General features: G+C 38.9%; 1 protein-coding gene across 10 annotated transcripts in view; it reads right to left on the bottom strand.

Moving 5' to 3' along the window:
* eya4 (EYA transcriptional coactivator and phosphatase 4) overlaps positions 1-20,334 on the bottom strand; it is a 35,365-nt gene that overhangs the window by 10,857 nt on the left and 4,174 nt on the right. For 6 of the 10 annotated variants that reach the window (XM_056732636.1, XM_056732635.1, XM_056732640.1 and 3 more), the window contains exons 1-6: positions 14,601-14,957; positions 10,524-10,595; positions 4,430-4,479; positions 3,671-3,789; positions 1,414-1,482; positions 1,130-1,207 (exon numbers count right to left, since the gene is read on the bottom strand). In XM_056732636.1, the coding sequence (XP_056588614.1) occupies positions 1,130-1,207; positions 1,414-1,482; positions 3,671-3,789; positions 4,430-4,479; positions 10,524-10,556 (349 nt within the window). In that variant the 5' untranslated portion in view covers positions 10,557-10,595; positions 14,601-14,957. Of the gene's footprint in view, positions 1-1,129; positions 1,208-1,413; positions 1,483-3,670; positions 3,790-4,429; positions 4,480-10,523; positions 10,596-14,600; positions 14,958-19,258; positions 19,441-20,334 lie in introns of those variants that run through there. The other 4 variants (XM_056732642.1, XM_056732645.1, XM_056732637.1 and 1 more) reach the window with 3 other exon arrangements.

Below are 20,334 nucleotides of genomic sequence, written 5' to 3'. Positions count from 1 at the left end.
AAGACTGTTTCAAAACATTTAAAATCTCACGCTTTCAATGTGCACTTGCACACCGCTGTGATTAAATTGCCATTTTTAAATATAATGACATCCATCTTAAATATAAAGAAATGATCTTTGCGCGCACACACACCATAATGGGATTTATCAGCAGTCAGTGCTGCATGTCAGCTGTCGTTTGCTTCCTCCGAATGTGTACTTTATTACATATCATAACCATAAAATAAAATGTGTGCTGGACGTTTTCCATGACAACTTCACTTGCCAAGAACATTCAATTCGATCCCAAACACACACACACACACATACGCTTGCTTTGATTGACAGCTGGCAGTCTTTCTTAACAGCTGGAGTCAATTGAACGAAAAGGCCCAAAATAAAATAACAGGAACTATTCTGTAAAAATCAGTCGTCTCCACATCAATCGTTCGCGGCATAATTTATCTCCATTTCCCCTGATTTGTCCTGTAGGTAAGAAACATCAGAAATAGGATTTCTTTTATATCTTAAATCGATAAAATGTAGAACCTTCTCAGACGTTTCTCTTGAGAAACAAGTTTCCTTAAGAGTTTAAGAAGAGATATATTCACAATTCTGAGACTGTGCTCACCACTTTGGTACACTAATTGTGCAGCTATTTACACAAAAAACATCCTAAACACGTCCTTTTCTATTAAGCCATTTTCGAAAAAACATCACTTAAATGAATCGATCATCTATAAAACATACAATATTTCTTATGGATATCATTTCATTCCTCAGCTAAACCCTATTCATATCCCTCTTTGAGAAAAATAGTCAAAACCATTCATTATTAAAAAAACCCAAGCAAAAACACACAAACAACATGCCGTAATCTTTTCTATAGAGACATCACGCTCCACTGTCAACCTCAAGCAAGGGCCTCAACCTTCTCTGCAGGGGAGCGCATGGATCGCAGGTTTCTCAGTCAATGCGTATGTGTGAGCGCATCGCTCTAAATAAAGAGTATGAGGCTCTGATGACGTTCGCTCAAGGGCAGTACAAAGATTGAGGGCTCAAAGCTTTCAGCAACTTCCCAAGCAGGATTACAGCCGGCATTCTGCATGCAGTGCATATGACTAAATGTGTGCGTGCGTGGATGTCTTACCTGACCCAGTGTAAGAGTCCAGCACAGTGTCTCCCGCTGAGCTCACAGCCTCGCTGCTGTTCAGGGGCTCAGATTTAACTTCAAGAGAGAAATCGAGAGACGAGACATGCTATCAACTTTCATTCTCCAATACAAACCTCGCAAAATCTGAAGTTAAAAGGAAACTATTTGATTTTCAAATCAATGCTACAGAAAGTCCAAAACACGGCACGCAAACACACACACGTGCTCTATCATAAATGCACACTCCATACACACATGCAGTATACCATCGTTCTTCATACTTGGGGCAGTGGGCGGAGTACTGCAGCCCAGCAGCCAATCAGCTGTGTTTAGAATTGTCAAGTTCTCTCCTGGGGAGGATGGGGGCGGAGTCAGATGTATAGTGAACTACATTACCCAGCTACAAGATGCTAACTTACTACATATAGTGGCACTAACACGTAATTGGACACTCAAGCTAAACAAAAAACATATTAGTTCAATTGCATTACATACCAAAATATCAAGTAGGTTTGATATTTTTCTTATAAAATGCAACATAACTTAACTGTGTAGAGAAATAAAAAGTTACTTTTTGTAAACAGTAAAAAATACAATAATTGCTGAAAGGTCGTTGACATTTACATTCAATTGCATTCTAATGACATTCACAATAATTCCTTTGTAAACAATATGGCCGTCATTCCTTATGCCCCCTTAATGAATTACAAAGATATTTACATTTACACTTACATTGGGGCATTTGGCAGACGCTTTTACCCAAAGCGACTTACACTGCATTATCCTATACATTTATACATAGGTATTTGCAATCCCCTGGGATCGAACCCACAACCTTGCGTTGTTAGCGCAATGCTCTTACCACTGAGCTACAGGAAAGCTATGGGACATAATATCCGTCCATTTAAAAAAACCTTGATGACAACTTAATCAAGAGTCAAGTTTCCAAAATCATATTTTGCTCTCAAGACTTTATAACAGTTCTACGCACAGACAGAAACAGGCTCATACTTCTTATGAATCTGTGTGTTTGTGAGGGAAAGAGAGCACAAAAGTCCTCGTAAGTAAGATGAATGAGGCTTCACCAGCAGTGGGATTCATGTTGGGAGATGTGTGCCTGTGTGGGTGGTTGTGTGGGAGGACTGCATATGTGTGCGCGTGTGTGTAGGGATTCAGTCTAGGCTGTGAGCTGATGAGGTAGACAGAGGAGAATGTAGAATATGTTGATGTTTTGGCAGAAGCACAGTCCCAGTGTGTGTGTGTGTCGTGCTGTTTAAATCATTAGCTTTCTTTTCTGTCGCGCTTTATTGTTTTATTCCGGCGACATATCAAAAACGAGATCACACGCAACATCAGTGTTAAGGAAGATACGTTAAATTATGATTAGCTAGTTTGTTAGTTCTTTAACTGCAGTCAAACGATTCTTTTGAAAAGCTACTAACGAAAAGAAGCTATTAAAGGGAATATGTTTCAATACATAAATCTCAAGTGTGACAACAGGAAATAAATGTTTGTTTGTAAAAATCATTTTTACATACTAAAAGATATTATCATTTTTCATAATTTACTATTTATAGCCATGTGTTTAGGCAAAATGATCATTTTCGTTTCATTCTGTGAACTACTAACAAAATTTCTCCCAAATATCAAATATTCTTTCTATTTTCATTTATTTGCAGGAAATGAAAACAGGAGAAACAGATGAAAACAACAGAGATGAAAAGATGCTCTGGATTTTTTCAGTCCTTAAATACCGCAAAGACAAAAGTTCATATTCCCTTTAAGCAATACAACTAGTAATATTTCTACATGCATTTAGTCCAAAAAGTATAAACGGCCACAATACGTCTAGAAATGTTGATTAATTGAAAATTTGGAATGGTCTCACAGCAGCGACAACAACAAATCTCTCCTCAAAGTCTCGAGATTCGACTTTTCCCTCACACAGTCAGAGCCATACATCAAACCGAGTGTTAAGGGTCCATTAAGCCTTGCGTATGTTCGCTCCATGTTTTCTTTTCGAACGTTTGTTCAGCGTTTTCCTCTAACAGAGAGTCAACGAGTAAGTGTGTGTTGACATCAGAGAGAAAATGAGAGTTTAAATGCAGGAAATAGTTTTCTGTGCACCGCCGGGCTCCCGCTGAAACACGCACAGGAAAGTGCTGCGAAACGTTTCCATACAAAGATCACGCCTGTATGCAGTGGATAAAGGGCAGAGAAGACAGCGTGTGTTTGACCTTTGAGGTTACCGCGGGCTTAGAACATCTCGCCGGTAATCCACCGAACCCGCTCTGGACTGAACCGAAACCGCCAGAACAAGAAACACTTTATCCCTGCGATCCAGACATCACACACCAGAACTCTGTCCTGCTTTCAATTACCGTAAGAAACTATGCAGTGTTGTACGCGGGCTGTACTTCACTAAGGCTGATTTCCTGTTCTGAAAGACCCTATTTATCAGCTAATATGTCGCTGCTTCACTCGTCTACTTTTGTGTGTTTTGTTCTTTCTTTCCGTCCGTCTGTCGGTCTGTCTTACCTCCTGTTCCATTGGATGTGATGTGGTTGCTGAGGATGCTCTTATCCAGTTTGGAGGTGCAGTCGGTGCCACTGTTCACCGAGTGCTGTGGATCTGTTAGGTCCTGCATCTCCAAGGCCCTGCGACAGACATATTCAACACTTTATTAAAGACAAAGGTTCCTTTCTGCTCCTCCATAAAGTTAACTCCCTTCCATAAGTCCATTTAAAATTCCAGTTCTCCATTGTGGACAGTAAGCCAAAACGGTTTGCCTTCACCTCTCTTCAATGATTATTTTAACACATGAACTCATGAATGCATCGCTTTAGATAAAGTGTGTGTGGACACTAAACAGGTCATTAAAAAAGCATCATCCGCATTTTATAAATGCAGATGCAGATTTATGATCGTACAAAACCACACACCTACACATGCATAAACACTAGAGTAATATTATGATTAAAGATAATAGACAACCGCTTCTATGGCATAAACATCTGTATGAGTGTATTTCAAGGTAGACGGTGCTCAGACACACATCAAGACAGCAAAAGACAGTTTGTTTTATTGAGGTACTGCGAAGCTGTCTGCTTTACACCCACTCACACACAATGACTTTAACATGCCTCTCTCTTTTTATCTCTCGCTCTGTCTTGATGTGAACAAAATCACTCGGCTCCCACGGTTCGCTGGCATTCACGTTCATAAATAACACGTTAAATGGATTTTACTGGATATTCGTTCTGCATAGAAACACTAGGTGAGATGCGTTCAAATTACCTGTGGTCTACTGGGTCAGGAGCGTGCGAATCGGTGGTAGATTTCTTCAGCTGTGGAAGGACAAGAGATAGGGGTTGGTTTCTGATCCGGCGTATAAAGAAAACATTCAGTTCTCAATCTGCAGCGGTTTTTCAATGAAATCTGTTTAATGAACTGGAATAATGGTTGTGGTTAATGTGACCATATACAGCTGTGTCTTGTCCAAACTGGCTTCACTTTATTTCATGTATTATCAGTTTATTCTCAACTGTTTTAATTAACTTTGAATCCATTTTTTCTAACAATTTTAAAGGTCTTTAAATTCCTTTGTTTATTGTTGTGATTATTTTAAATGATTATTTTTATGTAAAGCACTTTGAATAAACATTGTGTATGAAGTGTGCTATATAAATAAACTTGCCTAATCATATAAGCATAATAGGCATTTTATTAAAAGTTTCACTGATTTCATCAATTGCACCGAGAAGAATCAAAATAAGAAAGTTGCAGAAATAACGTAAAGTTTTTCAATGTTAGATTATTTAACAAGCTGCAACGGAAATTGGACTCGTGCACTGTACAGTCACCCTAAACGAATGAAGCAAAACACAGTCCGTTATATATTTATTTGTTGTGCATTAATGAATGTTATTCTGAAAATAAATAGGTTTACAAGCCCACTTACTTTTTAACCCCTTCCAACAACTTGTGCTGACAAGCTAGTCTGTCACATCCCTGATATACATTTACCAGAAGACTTTGCTTCATGGATTAATACCCTGCTGTCTAAGTGCTCAAGATCTCACAAGTTATGAAACTGGCAGAAATAGCAGTTTTGTGCAGTGTTAGGAGGGGATTTAAGGAACATATCTGAGAATAATGACAGTCACATCTGCCATTAAACCCACGTCAGTCTATTAGAAATGTTGTAGAACCTTCACAGACAAGCTTCTCTAAATCTCTCTCTGCATTCTTTCCAATCCTGGAAGTATGTTTCAATACGGTTTCTCTGTCATGCTCAATTTGTCTCAATCCTGTGGTAATAAAACCACAGCTGAGGTGACTCTCTTTGAATTTGTTCTTGTGGTTTTAAAATCTTTCTCTCTTTTACTTACCATTTTCTCACTCAATCTATCTGTCTATTTGTTTGTTTCAATGTTTTGTCTCTCTCTCACTCTCTCTGACGGTGAATTATGTAAACAGAAAGAATAGAGTAATGAAAGAGTGCCACAATTTTAAAAGTCTACAAACTTCTCACAATCAATTGACACAGTTCACCCCTCCCATCTGACACAGTTCTCAGTCATCTGCGGTCATAATTGAAAACACGCGTGTGGACCTGTGAGAGCACATGCACGTATGTGTATGTCAGATGTAGCGTGTGGTCGTTGAATAAAATTCTTGAAAAACACACATGTGCGCTGTGCACTTACGTCTGGACAGAAATCATCTCACAGCATTTTCTAACTCTTAGGTTGTTTCAACCCTTATACATTTCTTTGTTGGTTGAAACACAAAGGAAGATATTTGGAAGAATGTCAGTAAGCAAATAGGTCTCATCCCCATTGACTCCCATAGTATTTATTTTGTCTACTATGGCAGTAAATGGGGGATGAGATCTGTTTGCTTACTGACATTCTTCCTGACATCTTTCTGTTCAACTGAATAAAGACATTTTTGTTTGAAACCACCTGAGGGTGAATAAATGACAGAATTGTCCTTTTTGGGTGAACTATCCCTTTAAGACATGAGACTTTCGTTTATACCTTATTAATAGTTTTTTGGCCTTTTATATGTGCTACGAAAGAGACACACCTGATAACGGTCTCCTCAAATTAGCCAGACACATGTAGGGTGATGAAGGTCAGATATACCTACTGTAAATCTTCATTTGATTGTAACCAGAGCTATTGAGAGAGAGTGTTGTGCCAAAGGAAGTTCATAATTTCCGCGTGTCACGTGATTCATGAAACCTTCAGATAGTTCCAGGAAGTTATGTTTTTTCTTTTAAAGCTTTATTTCTTGCATTTTTTTATTCATTAAATGACTTACGTCTTCAAATTGGTTAAAAGTTTACCCGCACCTCATTGTGTTACTGGTTACTTCCAGGAACTATTGAAAACCTCCATGAACCGCCATTGCTGTGAAAAACCTTTCCATTGGACTCAACGGAGTTGACGTGACTCTCTCTTGCAATGGCTCTGATTGTAACTACATCCCCGTCCAGCAGCATCTGTGCTCTTAGAGCGGTTAATATACTGTTCGAGTGTAACTCGGCATGTTCCGACTCCAGATGAGGTCTACTGGTGAAAAGATGGGATTTAAGGGATGATTCAATAAAAATACCGCCTTCATTTACTTGCACTCATGTTGTTCCAAAGAGAAAGAAAGTCTTCACGTGAAATTAGTCATTCTTTGGCACGCGGTTTTGAAAATCAACGAAATAAACTGTGAAATGATTCACATTTAAAAAAGTTCCTTATTTCAGCCTATTTGCAAGCTCGTGACAAACACATCCATAGACTCATGGGCCCAGAAACAGCTCACACACACACAAGCACATACAGAGAGCGAAAACAGTCCCCTTTTTCTCTTTCTTTTTCCGCGCTTTCAGTATTATGGTTATCAGCGCTGTAACTTTATACTCTTCCTTTCATGTAAAATACATTGTTACCTGTGCCCCCCCCGCCCCTCAACACACACACATTTCAGCATATGCCCCTGGGAGGTGTAAGATTATCTGATGTGTCCCCTCCCTAAAACACTCTTCTCTAAAGGCAGGGGAACGCGAAAAAGAGAGGAAGAGAGAGAAAGAAAAAGGAAATAGAAAAGTGCAACCGGGCAAAGGATTGTGGGTATGCGCACACACAACATGTCTAACGCTGGTGTTTTCAGAGTCTTCCGATCAGGTGACATTGGCTCACGCTGTTCTGTTTTTCTGGGAAGATGACAACTCCCTGAGGACATCAACAAGAAAATGAGCAATTGAATCTAAAATTAGAAAAAGCGTACACACATAGAAACCTTGGATGCCCATTCAGCGTCTTTTCAGGTTATCAATTGTAAACCGATCTGATCGTGCAGTTTTCACAAGATCAGGCTTGTGGGTTACATATATATTTAAAAGATTAATATATACTGTATATAATAATTTCAACGTCACACATTTTCTACTGAAGTAATTGTTCAAAGCACTTTCAACTATTATTTTTGTATAATTCACACACAACTTCTATCTGCAATATACCTCTTAGCATCAATCTGTCTTTTAAAAAAGTAAAAAAATGACTTAACATGTGAGAACAAATTTAAGGGAAAATTTTAATCTTCTCTTTCCAAAATGTCCTGGTGTTTTTTAGATCACTGTATATTATATTACAGTATATTCGTCAAAATTAGATAAATTGAGTATTCCAACATTCAATAAATTTGGTATTCCCAAAGACCTATGACTTCTGGAATAAATATGTTTTTGATCAATCGAGTACACTAAATTAACCATCATTCAGCTGGTGTGTTGGACTGCTTTGTTTCCATGTCAACCCGGTGTATGAAGTTAGAATGTTATATTCAGCCAAGGGAAAGGGGTCAGAAGGAAACTGAACACCAGGCCAAGCCCTATAGCCAGACACACCTTCACAGCTTTGAATGAGTGAGCGTGCATGCGTGCGTGCATGTGTGTGCTTTTGTGCGTGCTTTCTTGTGCGACACCGTCTTTTCTTGCATTGGCTCATTGATTCGCCTATCTTTGTACAGCAACCAGTGTTTACACCAACAATTCTCTGTACATGTGCACTGGAGTGTGTGTGTTCACCTTATGAAATGAGCTGAAACTTTATATAAAAAAGCACTCTAGCATTAAAGTGTTCCCTTCCCCTCTGATTGCGGCAGAAAAAAATGCTGCTTAATTATTCATGAGTTCTTGTGCTTGTGTCAGCCTTTCGTTAATTATTAAAATTAATCTCATTAACGAAAGGCCAGGTTTCAGCAGCATTTAATTAAATGATGAATTGCTTCCCAGATGTCGCTGTGCTTGTTAAATAATGTGCTCAGCCTGGACCCAAACCTGTCAACCACATCTCGACCCAAAAGGCTGGACATACAGTAGTACATGACCTATTCCCTGATTTGCTATATAATACAAAGCTGTAAAATGAGGTGAGTTGAATGTACATGAAGGGTTGATGGAAAATGCTGCTTTTACTGATGTGTTCATCTACTCCAAAAGTAAAAACAATGACGTAAAATTAACAACTCCCATAAGATTTGACTTGATTTGCAGCAAAATAGACAAGCAACAGGTATAACGCTCAAATAACCATGAGGAGGAGGAGAATTCAGAGATATTTGTTTAGTTAGTTTAGAGATAAACTATGCATTTTGGATTATTGCTTTCATCTGTATGCTTCGAATGTAAGATCAGAAAGATGTTTTTTCTCAAAAAAAAGTAACATAAGGGCAACAATGCTTAACACAAATGAAATAACCACATAAACATACACAGTTAAAGAGAGAGTTAACCGAAATAAATATTCTGTCATTATTTACTCACCTTCCTGTCATTTCCTGTATGGCTTTCTTCCGCAGAACACAATAGAAGATATTTTGAAGAATGTTGTTAACTGGTAACCGTTTTCTCGGGTGCCACTGCTGTTCGGTTACAAACATTCTTCAAAATATCTTCTTTTGCATTCTTCATAAGACAGACATACAGGTTCAAAATTTCAAGAGGGTGAGTAAACGATTTTTGGGTGAACTATCACTTTAAGACGGCAAAATACTACAAACCTACATTTCACGTGTTATTAAGTACAAGCTGTTTAATTTAGGCAGATGCCAACACAACCAGGTGGCATGACATGCCTTCATTTTCAAAAACTGTTAATGAAATGGTGAAAAGTAATTTTGTTCACATATGTGTAACAAAGAATTTTCTCTTGATACCCCACATACAGACATTTCTGTTGAAAATGAGTAAAGATTACCACGTCACTCCATTAGCTTGAATGCTCTTCACATCTACTTTTTTCATTTATATGTGGATGTTCATAAAATTAAGCCAGAACGGCATAAACACATGAATCTAGTGCCCTTCATTCTTCTCATATCTCCTTGTCTCTTTCTCTCTTTCTTCCTCTCGGTCGGTGTGTGTATCTGTGTGTTAGGGAGTGAGAGAGTGTGTGTAACCTGAGTCCTCTCTCTCTGTCTGTGGTCTCTGCTCTGGGGCTTTGGGGCACAGACTGCACCAGAGGAAAAAGCTGCTGCTACACAACCCCCCCACCCCCTTTTCATTTTACTCCTCTGCTATTTTTCCTCCACAACCAAAAGCATTGATCCCCCGAGTCACAAAATACCCCCTCCACCCACACCTCAATCTCCATCTTCCTCCATTTACCCCAGATCTGTGTCTTTCTTCTGGATTATGGATGGCTGTCTTTTCCAAAGCGTGCGGATAAAAACACTCGTAAATGTACACATGCCCATAAGAAAAGGAAAACCGGAGCAACCCCAATATGTCAGCGTGGCAACACAAAAGCAGGTCTGTTATAATCATTAATCGAATCTTCAAATGAAATCTAAACATAATAGATGAAGTTTTATGATGGTTTTCCAGGGACTTGGAAAGAAAAAGAAAGTTTTAAATAAATAGAAATGGATTGTCTGCTAGCAGACACTATTGGACGACAGGCTAAAAGCGTTCCAACATTGTGTAGCGTGTAAGTTTATGCATGCGCGTGTGTGTGTGAGACACATACTGGCCATATGGCTACTGTGCTCAACACTTCAGCTCACATCTGTTGTGTATTAAAGACCAAACACTGCCCAGTACACACCTGGGTGGCCCATACATATTTTTATACCCACTAACAATTTAAATTACAAGATCAAACTTTTCAATCATGGCACAGGATAGAGTTTAGTGGCCTGCACACGTCCACATGTACACCAATAAACACCCCAAAGACGCTTCTTTATATTACTATGCACGTCTACACTGACAGAATACAAAACTCATTCGTATGAATCATTTTTTGGAGTAATGCTAAATTCTGGAGAAAAAAACAAGATAGATACAGAACACATTTACAACTGAAGTGTGTTGATGTTCACTTACAATCTGGTCATTCAGCTCCTGTGAATTCTCCATCAGTTGAACTTCCAGTTTTCCCAAGAACAGTCCAGACACCTGCAAATCGAAGATGCTTTAAAATCACAAAATATAAACAAACAGTTATCTCCCTTTGTCTCTCCTCCTTTGTCTCCGTCTCCCTTTGTATGTGTGTGTAGGAGGGGAAGACAGAAATCTGCTAACTTCACTGTATCATGGACAAATAGGCTGAAGTAAATATCGTTTACAGAAGTAAACATTAAACAATGGGCACAGAGAACTGCAACACACACACGTAAATGCACATAAACGCACAAAAGACAAACTCATAGTGATGCATGACAGCAGTCACATCTGACCACAATTTGGGCCGGGGACCAAAATTAACATTCACAGAGTGCCAAATGCATGTGAAAATTGTGTGTGAAAACAGAGCGGCTTGTTACAACAAATCTACCATCGGAAATGTACCTTTAATGCGTTCTTTTCTCCAGGACGTCATGTGGTGACACATGCGTAACACACTTTGCATGCATCAAACCACCAAACGATTATAATCTACAGACGTCATTTCATTTTACTCTATGCAAGGACAGTGAAAAATGTTTCTGGCAGGTAAATGTTGTCAGTCCATCTACAATTTGCAAGTTAATTTTGGACGCAGTGATTATGAAGCCCCCCCAACACAAAGTGGAGAACCCCCGACTATCCATCCAAATGTTTCTCTCTTCCCATCCTTCTCCCATCATTTAAAAGCTTAAAACTTCTGTAAATTGCTTTGAAATCTCCAGAGACTTCTGTAATGAAAAGCAGTCTTATTCAGAAACTCTTTGAAAGGCTTTGGATGAGTAGAATAGCTTTATTCCCTGTCCTCCAGCAGGTACCAGACCTGTGGTTTATAAATGCTCCTGTAATGTGTTTTCAAACATTAAATGCGTGTTTCAGAGTGTGGGGAGATGAAGTTTCTCTAAAAGTGTCTGCTCCACAGTCGACGTAAAAATGTTTGCAAGGTAACCTTAAAGAAGGGCCTCTTCAAAAGGCACAAAATTCAAGTCATAAAATGATTTTATGTGCCTGAATCACCATGATAACATTAGGTTACAGTGACAAAAGTCATTTGTAAGGGTCAGATAGGGTACAAATAGCTCAAATGCATAAAACTAAAATCTCTTTATTGAAACCTAACAATGGTAAAAGTTGTATTTTAGAGGCGTGGTGTATCAATTACACATTACATTACATTTATGAACAATAGATGTGAATGGGAAGTCTCTGAATAGATATGTATGCTTGCTTGTGTGTGTGTGTGTGTGTGCGTGCTGTGTGTGTGTATGTGTGTGTACAGATTTTACTTTACTTGTTACTAGAGAATTTTTTTTAAAATATAGTGATACATTTTCAGGCTTATAAACGAATGCATATAAATCTGCCCAATACCGTTTTAGTCTAAAATCGAATAACGCTGTAGGTTTGTATGAGGTTTAAAGTTAGGGGACAGAACATTAGCCTGATATGAAAACAATGACTCTATGAGACATAAGAAAGAGAGAGCGAGAGGGAGGGGGAGGAGGTTGAAGGACACTGTTTGAAGAGCAGATCATTTGAATTTTTCATTTGCTTGGTGAAGCTGTGTTCTGAAATTCTAGCCTTTAATGCTCAGGCAGGAGAATGAGCCGAGCAACATTGATTTTTACTGTTATCACTCAGTGCCCTCTGTGCCTACTGTCCTGCAAAACTCACACACACAAACACACACACACACACAAACACACACAGACACAGGTCTGTCTCAAAGCGCACATACACCTCACAGACTTCTTATGTTTATATGCAGCCTAAGGATATTTTCTGTTCCTTAAACCTAACCCTCACACGAACTTGTTCACATTATTGAAGTATGATTTGGCCAATTTATGAGCCAAGTGAGATGCACATAAAGTGTCCTAACAAGACACCGTGTACTATATTAGCGGGAAATGTGTTTGATACTTAGCCGAAAGACAACAATTTAACACATCATGGCATTCGTGGCAAAACCATAATAGCAATCATAGTTTAGCAGAACATTTTTAATAAGACTATACTAATATAAATCTATTTAGGCTACTTAAAATGGTTTACTTGGTTACTAGACTTTTAATCTAACAAAATGGAACTACTACAGACATGCCAAACAGAAGAAATAACATTAGGCCTACTTTCAACCACTTTTATGGGATGTTGTTACTATTGAGACATCTTAACTGTTTTGCCTGAAACAATTATGCATGATTTAATATTCCTGTCTCTCTTAAACAGATATTGTTTTTTTCTTAAGAAAACATGTCATATAAATGGACATATTCTGTCGGACTGTAAATGTAGCCTATCACTTAGATTGTGTTCTCCCAAAATAACAAAGACTGGCACAACAAGTTGCTGCAATTATCTTGAATGAAAGCACATGCTTAAACAAATGTATAATACAAAGTAAGTAGCGTCTGCAAATGCGTAAATGTAAACGTAAATGAACGCACGCGAGGCATTCTGCGCCCGACCCATCACAGCCGGGGCACGCGCGCAACGCACAGGAAAGCCAAATACGCCAAAGCCTTCGTTTTCCTCCATTTAAATCATCAGCTCTCCCGCCACTATCAAAACACAACGCCTATTAATAAATAAACAAGCGAGACAACTGGTTTTAATCGGAGGAAGAGTTTGGGATATATTTTATTTAATGCGTTCAGTGTGGGGATTTCATTATTCCAGCCCATTAAATTCAATGACATTCCTTAATTTGTTCTCCTTCGCCCACGTGTGATCAAAATCCAGTTATCCTTCCTCTGCAAATGTATGACAAAAACAGATAATTAATGTGGGCAGATGCTTTTAATGCCACTTATGCAGTGTTTGATCAGTATGTGAAACCACGTCGGGTGATGGCAAGTGACCCTTTATATAATAACCGAATGAATCAACATTGTGACTAAAATATTTGTGTGAATTATTAGTAAATAGATCCTTTTTGGTTTAAGGCTAATAAATGCATCAAGAGTTTAAAGCAAATAAAACTAATAATTATTTCATCATAAGTCTTATGTATTTAAGACATGAGTCTAACTTTTTGCCACTTTTAAATAAAATAATCCTTATAAAAAATAAAAAGCAATGTATTCTCTGCAATTTACTGCAGGCCTAACACTAATTAGTTGTGATTCTTCCAAAAGTTTGTCTATTTTAATGACGCCTAAAATAGTTAAAGGACCGGTCTCCACTGTTATCTTATGTAATTGTTGGCTAATGCACTCCATTTTATTACAGCCAGCAGAGAGACCTGTGTGAATTATTTCGTGTTAAGTGTGTAATCTAATCCGGTCTCTTTCTCCGGTATCGGGTTGAGGCCCGAGCTGGTATCGACAGACGACAGCGCGAGAAAGCGGCCAATGGCCAACGGGCAACGAAGCGGCTTCAGTGTCGGCATGATATTCCCGTTTCCTCCGTATCAAATACAAACACAAACTCCACGTGCATGGGAAAACGGACGTGGCACGCGCGATCCAAACGGACACGGGAATCACCCAAACTCAGAGCCCTCTCCTCTGGAGCACAGAAATAGACACTCAACATAATTAAAAACGTATTTAGTACATAAATAAATACAAATATTATTTGAAAACGATTTAAATATATATCACCACACCATGTCAAATATAAAGCAAAATAAAATGAAAACATAACAAACATTTAAATTCGATTTGGAAAAACGTAAGATTTTAAACAGAACCGACAATATAGAGAATTGACATCACTTTAATGTGCGCTATTAAAAACGACATAATAATTAAAACGCAACAGGTGTCCATTAAATAAGCAAAGTGGAATAAGAAATAGCTGACTGATACGACTAAATTGATTCTTAAACTTTGTACGATTCGTATAATCTTAAAGCGTTTAAATGACGTTAATGTCTCAGGCGCGAGCAGGTGTCCCACAGCGTTTACACATTGTCCGTTACCAAATCAATATTCAATAAAACAAATCTTTTAAATATTTGTCGAGCGATAAAAGTGACGGACAGTTCATAAAAATGGTTACCTTACTTACTTTTAGGAGTTATGCAGTCCTAAGATTACCAAACTCTTTAGTAGGTCCGTGCGCGTCGCTGCATTCGCTGTGTTGACATGCTCATCCAAAAATATTCAAGTGCTCGAGCTGCGTGTAGCGCGAGGAACAGCTCGCGCCAGACAGTGCACGCGCTGTCAGTGAGGCTGACGGTGAAGTCCTACCTAAGTTCATGAGAGCTTCACTGTTCGCACCGGAGCGGAACGCTCCAACAGACCGACGCTATAACCCAAACCCCGCGGAGCGCTTCGTTGCCTCTGCCGTGCAGATACCGCGCGTAATTTTTTCCGGTTAATTTACGCCCCTGAAGTTAACTTGAGTACACGCGCACTCCGTGGTCTACTTCATTATTAAAGTTCTCCACGGCGACGGAGCGAGAGCGCTCGAGGATGCGCATGCGCGCAGCTGCCATGCGGGGTGCTGCTGTTGGCTCGCGCCCAAGTTAGTAATGGGGCACAGCGCAAGGGCTGGGGATGCCAGGATGAGACTCGTATTAATAGTTTGGTCCAAGTGATCAGCTCTGTATTATTTGCGACCACAAAAATACCAATTCGACCCGGGCAACGAGGGAAAGAAAGACAAATGATGTCTTTATAAACCAGACCCCACACCGAGAAGAAAATGATGCTCTGGAACGCCATGTTATGCTTTTTTGACTGACACACTTACAGAACGAAAACAAGAAATTCATGCTGTTGCGCGGAATGTACTAGCAGGGGGTTGCTGTTGTTCTGCAGTCTTAACTCCACATGTTCCATGAGAATTTGGCTCCATAAACAACGTTCCTCCAACACTTTCGGGAGGCTCACACACCTCTCTTTGACTTATTTTAAAGAGCAAACCAATGGAAGACCATTCAAACCAACTGTTGAAAGATACTTATTAAAGAAGGTGGTACAAAGGTCTTTAGGAGCAAGTGCACGTTGGCTGTTCTTTTTGGGCTGGGGGGCTAACGTGCAGCTCAGAGGGGTCTTATTTATAGACCTGCGCAGAACTTTTGGCTGCACACTGCACTCTGCTGACGCGGTATAACCAGAAGATGCCTGTCAAACAAAGAATAAAAATACACCAAGAGGGGCGCGAACGGGGCTGCATCTGGCACCCTGGCGTGAAGACCCACAGTTTATGCCCCCTCCCCCAAAGAGTATGAATAAACCTGCGTTGCTCAGACATTGTGCAACAAGCACTTGAATTACAAGCGTTGTGTAGAATCTTCATCTAAAGCATCAGATATGGATGTTATTATTTTACTAGGACTACTACTGTTTGGCTCCGTGTGTCTGTATAATGATTTAAAAGTGTGATGTGTTTTTCATGTAATCTGTCTCGCTGTAAATTATAACATGCATAGTTTCTCCCCAACTGTGATTCACGCATCACCGGGTGACTGTAATGAAAACACATCATTTAATAGATTTCATTAATAGTTCAAGAGCTGTAACTGTACTCCTGATAAGTATTGAGACGGGAGGCAAGGGAGGACTGTGGTCACTGAGCCCCAGAGACAGGCTCCTTAAGCAGGCTAATGAAGTCAGCCCGGGCCGTGAGGGCTCTGATGGTTCCAGCAGCTGCGTGCTCGGTGAACAAAGGAAATATTTAACACCTCATAAATTCTGCTAATACCTGAAGAGAGGACCTCAGAAAAAATACGCTCACAATCCGAAGACTGAATTCTGAGAGACAGGCAATCAACAAAGGCACGGACTGACAAGGAGAGTGACCGAATTGCTTTTGACATGTTCGTTAGTTTACAATTTTCACTCGTGTAAACATTGTAGTATAGGATTCAACGTGTATTTAAATCTGGAAATCGTTTATTTTTGTTTATAACGTTGTCTCATACAGCAGATTGTGTATGCTTCTGTTTCACTCAGAAAATGTATTCCTATGAGATTTAAAGTGGCAGCTCATAGGAAAATTTAAGTTCTGTCATCATTTACTCACCCTATTGTAATTTTATAATTTATAATTTAGTCATTTGGCAGACGCTTTTATCCAAAGCGACTTACAGTGCACTTATTTATTATTTTAAACCTTTGTGACTTTCTTGCTCTCTCACAACATGAAAGAAGATATTCTAAAGAATGTTGTTTAATGGCAACCGTTTGTATTGGTTTTGTGTCCATATAACAGAAGTGAACGGGTCCCGGAGATGTTCGATTACCAACTTTCTTGAAAACATCTTCGTTCGTGTTCTGCAAAAGAAAAAAGTCATACAGGTCTAAAAAGCGACTTACATTGCGTTGCATTATTCATTTGTTTCCGACTATGTGCCATCCCCTGGGGTCGAACCCATGACCTTGGCACCTTACTAGTGCCATGCTCCAACCACTGTGCCACAGGAAACCCCAAATTTATTTTTGGGAGCACTATTTGTGTCAGTTTCTGTTCTTTGCTAGGGAGACTGGATATTCTCTGTCCAATCATGAATATATGGAAGTAGCAGTGTAGAGTTTCATTTGCCAGCCTTTACATCCAACTGAAGCAATTCATTCTTCATTGAAGGGTTACCATAGCAAACAAATAGTGATCAAGGAACACAATTTGTATTTCATAAGGATAGTTATTTGGCAAATGTCCAATCACGTTCTGACTTTTCCTGTCCTCAGATATGCAAGTTTCTGTGAATGAACCCTGTGACAATTTAATTCCGCTCAGTGGCCATATATGTATACGTTCAGTCAGGCACTCCCTAATCTACAGCCACACATATGACTAGATGATCATAGGAGAATCGAGGAAAAAGAAAGACATACGGAGAGCCACATAAAGAGAGACAAGAGTGACAGAGAGGAATTGTGTCTGTGCGTCTGTGTGTGCGTGCGTGTTCTGTCCAGCACCATTGTTATTTCATTAGGGTGTAGGATTACCTCCATTAACTCAACATGTCGGCTGGACCTAAAGAACCTCTCTCCCTCTCATGGACACATGGACTTTCCATTAAAGTATCACAACGCAAGCCTAGTGCTAAATGAATAAAGCGCTTGACATCCACCTTAAAGATGCAGCCGTCGCTCCTATATCGCCACACACGAAGGCAACAGTGACGAACTATATTTAATTGTACTTATTTGCCATATTCGCTACAAACATGTGTAGTTGTGTGCTGTTTGGTAGTGTATAATAGAATTGTTCTGTGCATGTTTTTGAGCTCGGTCCAAATAAGAGCTGAATTTGGGTGTATGTTTGTGGACATAAATGCTTTATGTGCGTTCAATGGCATAGCTGGTAATAATTAATAGGCTGTCTAATAACAGGAAAACGTAACATATCTCTACGGCCAGAGCATTACTTCACACCAGGGGATGCTGAACAGGACCCTGACTCATTATGTGGCTCATGCACCCTCTCAATAGTTTCAAGACCATGAAGCACACTGGCAAATGTAATATATGCATCTCTGGTAAGACAAGTGCATATGAAGAGTTTGTTTCCAAAATGGGAAAAAAAAACTCTGTTTAAAAGAAAACATTTTTATTATGTTATCATGTTTTTATTGTGTTTTATTTTGTTAGTTACATGTTGGAGTTAGTATGGCTTAAATCAAAACAAACCAACTGCAGTTTGATTGATATTAATTGGAATGTTTTATTTAGGAAATAAACTAGGTTAACGTCAATGCTTTTACGCATGCGATTCTTTTTTTTCTTCAGATTAACATTAAAATATTTAACGCCAATAACACAGCATCCGTTTATGTTGTCATTCTTCTGATCACTGAAGTCTGTAAAGTTTTTGAAAACTTAATTCAATTTCTGTATATTTACTACTTGTTGGACATGATAGCTCTCAATTATACTGTTTCAAATTTAAATGGCTATAATTCATGTTAAAATAAAGAAAATATCGTAAATTAGAGACATCAGTTGCAGTACTAATATCACAATGTTGCCGTTCATTCATAAAATGATGTTGTTAAGGAAATCTGTTGTTTTCACATTAATTTGGAGACTAAATGGGAAATTATAAGATGTAAAAGTTCATTTTAAAACATGAATGTTATTTGCGAATAATCGTGATTAATCACAGAATAAATGTGTAATTTATCAGATTTTTTTTGACATTTTTGCTTTATTTGTACAGTTGAGTGAGATAGAGGACAGGAAGCGAAGTGGGAGAGAGAAGGGCTGGGTTTGGGAGACGGGAACGAGACAGGAATAGAAACCGGGTCGCCCGATGCGAAACCGCCCACATGTAAGATCACTGCCATCGGCACTGACCAGTTTTTTTTTATATCGATTGACAGCACTAAAATAAATTCTGCATATATAAATACATTTTAAAATGTTATAGTATGTTTTTGTGTAAAGAAAAAAACGTACATCCCTATCTCTTTTCAGAGACATTTTATGTCTTTTAGAACGACTGCTGAATGCATTCCACTATATAACAGTCTGGTGTATTGAACAAAACCACTTCTTCGACTGCCAATAGAACTTCACGAGTGGTACTATTGAGCTATCCTCTGATGACCTCATGACATCATTCGTGTACACGTCCTGCGAGTATGTACAAATTAGTGGGTTACCACAATTACAAGTTTATGAGCAGTCATTGTGATAAGGTAAAAAAGTGAATTTGATAATTTGTTAATCAATGAATCATCATCAGACTAAGTAAAACCAAAACAGTCATTTTACCCACAAGCCCCGAAATGACGTGGACACAGTGGAATGCGCTTTCCTCCCAGCATGCTTTGAGACCACGGCCCTGGCTTCAACGTCCTGGTAACAATGGCTATCTCCAAGGATAACACACAACTTGCCAATCTTGAAACTTCGCCCCTGATAGAATTCACACACAATGTGCTTCTGTCCAAAACCTGCAAGTAAAAACGTGCACCGTGTTTTTATTACTAATGAGTTCATGAGGGGAAATATACACAAGGGTTAAATTAGCTGGAGATGATCAGAAAGTAAGTGAAAGAGTGTGAAAACAGAGTTTTTTTGTTCCATTAGAGGAACATTCCTTCGACATGCCTTAATAATCCAACTAATTAGCGTTTCGCGCTTTAATTATAAACTTCCATCAGGAATATCCACAGAAATGTTTTCATTTGGATTCTAGGTGTGGTATATCTCCGCAGCTAATGACCTCATGTTTGAAAGGTCCCAAATTACTCTCAACTTTAGAGTTCAGTACTGGCAGTGACGGTGAACAGGTCTGAATCAGCTCCGAAAGAACACATCTCACGCGTCATAATTACCTATGACCTGCACCTGCAAATATGACCGTTAAAATTTCTGAAATGTCACTGTGAAATTAAATGGACAAATATGGGCCTTGTGTGGGCCTTATGGAACCGAATGAAGACAAACCCTGACCCTTTAGTTCATCAGGATGATGACTCAAACTAATTCAGCAAAACAAAATCAGTTTCTAGGTTTCTATATTCACTTCTCTAGTTTCACGTCCGCGCATTCTTTTAACATCACCTGTCAAACTTGTCTAAAATTATAATAACTTGGTGGAATCCACCTCATGATTCCCACATCCAAACGTGTCTGGAGATCAAATATGACATACTGAAAGAACCGCATTTAAGTTTTAAACAGCCTCTTCATAATTCTCACGCCTCTTCTATATGGAACAATTGTTGGATCTTTAGTCCAAAGTCCTCTTTATTCATTTTGCACAGATGGTTCTCCCATATCCCGTCCACTTTATACCACCATAAAAATGGAATGATTATTAAATACATTTTCATAAAAAAGAA

This window comes from Triplophysa dalaica, chromosome 20 (genome assembly GCF_015846415.1).
Source record: "Triplophysa dalaica isolate WHDGS20190420 chromosome 20, ASM1584641v1, whole genome shotgun sequence".
Lineage (NCBI taxonomy): Eukaryota > Metazoa > Chordata > Actinopteri > Cypriniformes > Nemacheilidae > Triplophysa > Triplophysa dalaica.
This window is presented reverse-complemented; position numbering and strand designations above follow the sequence as displayed.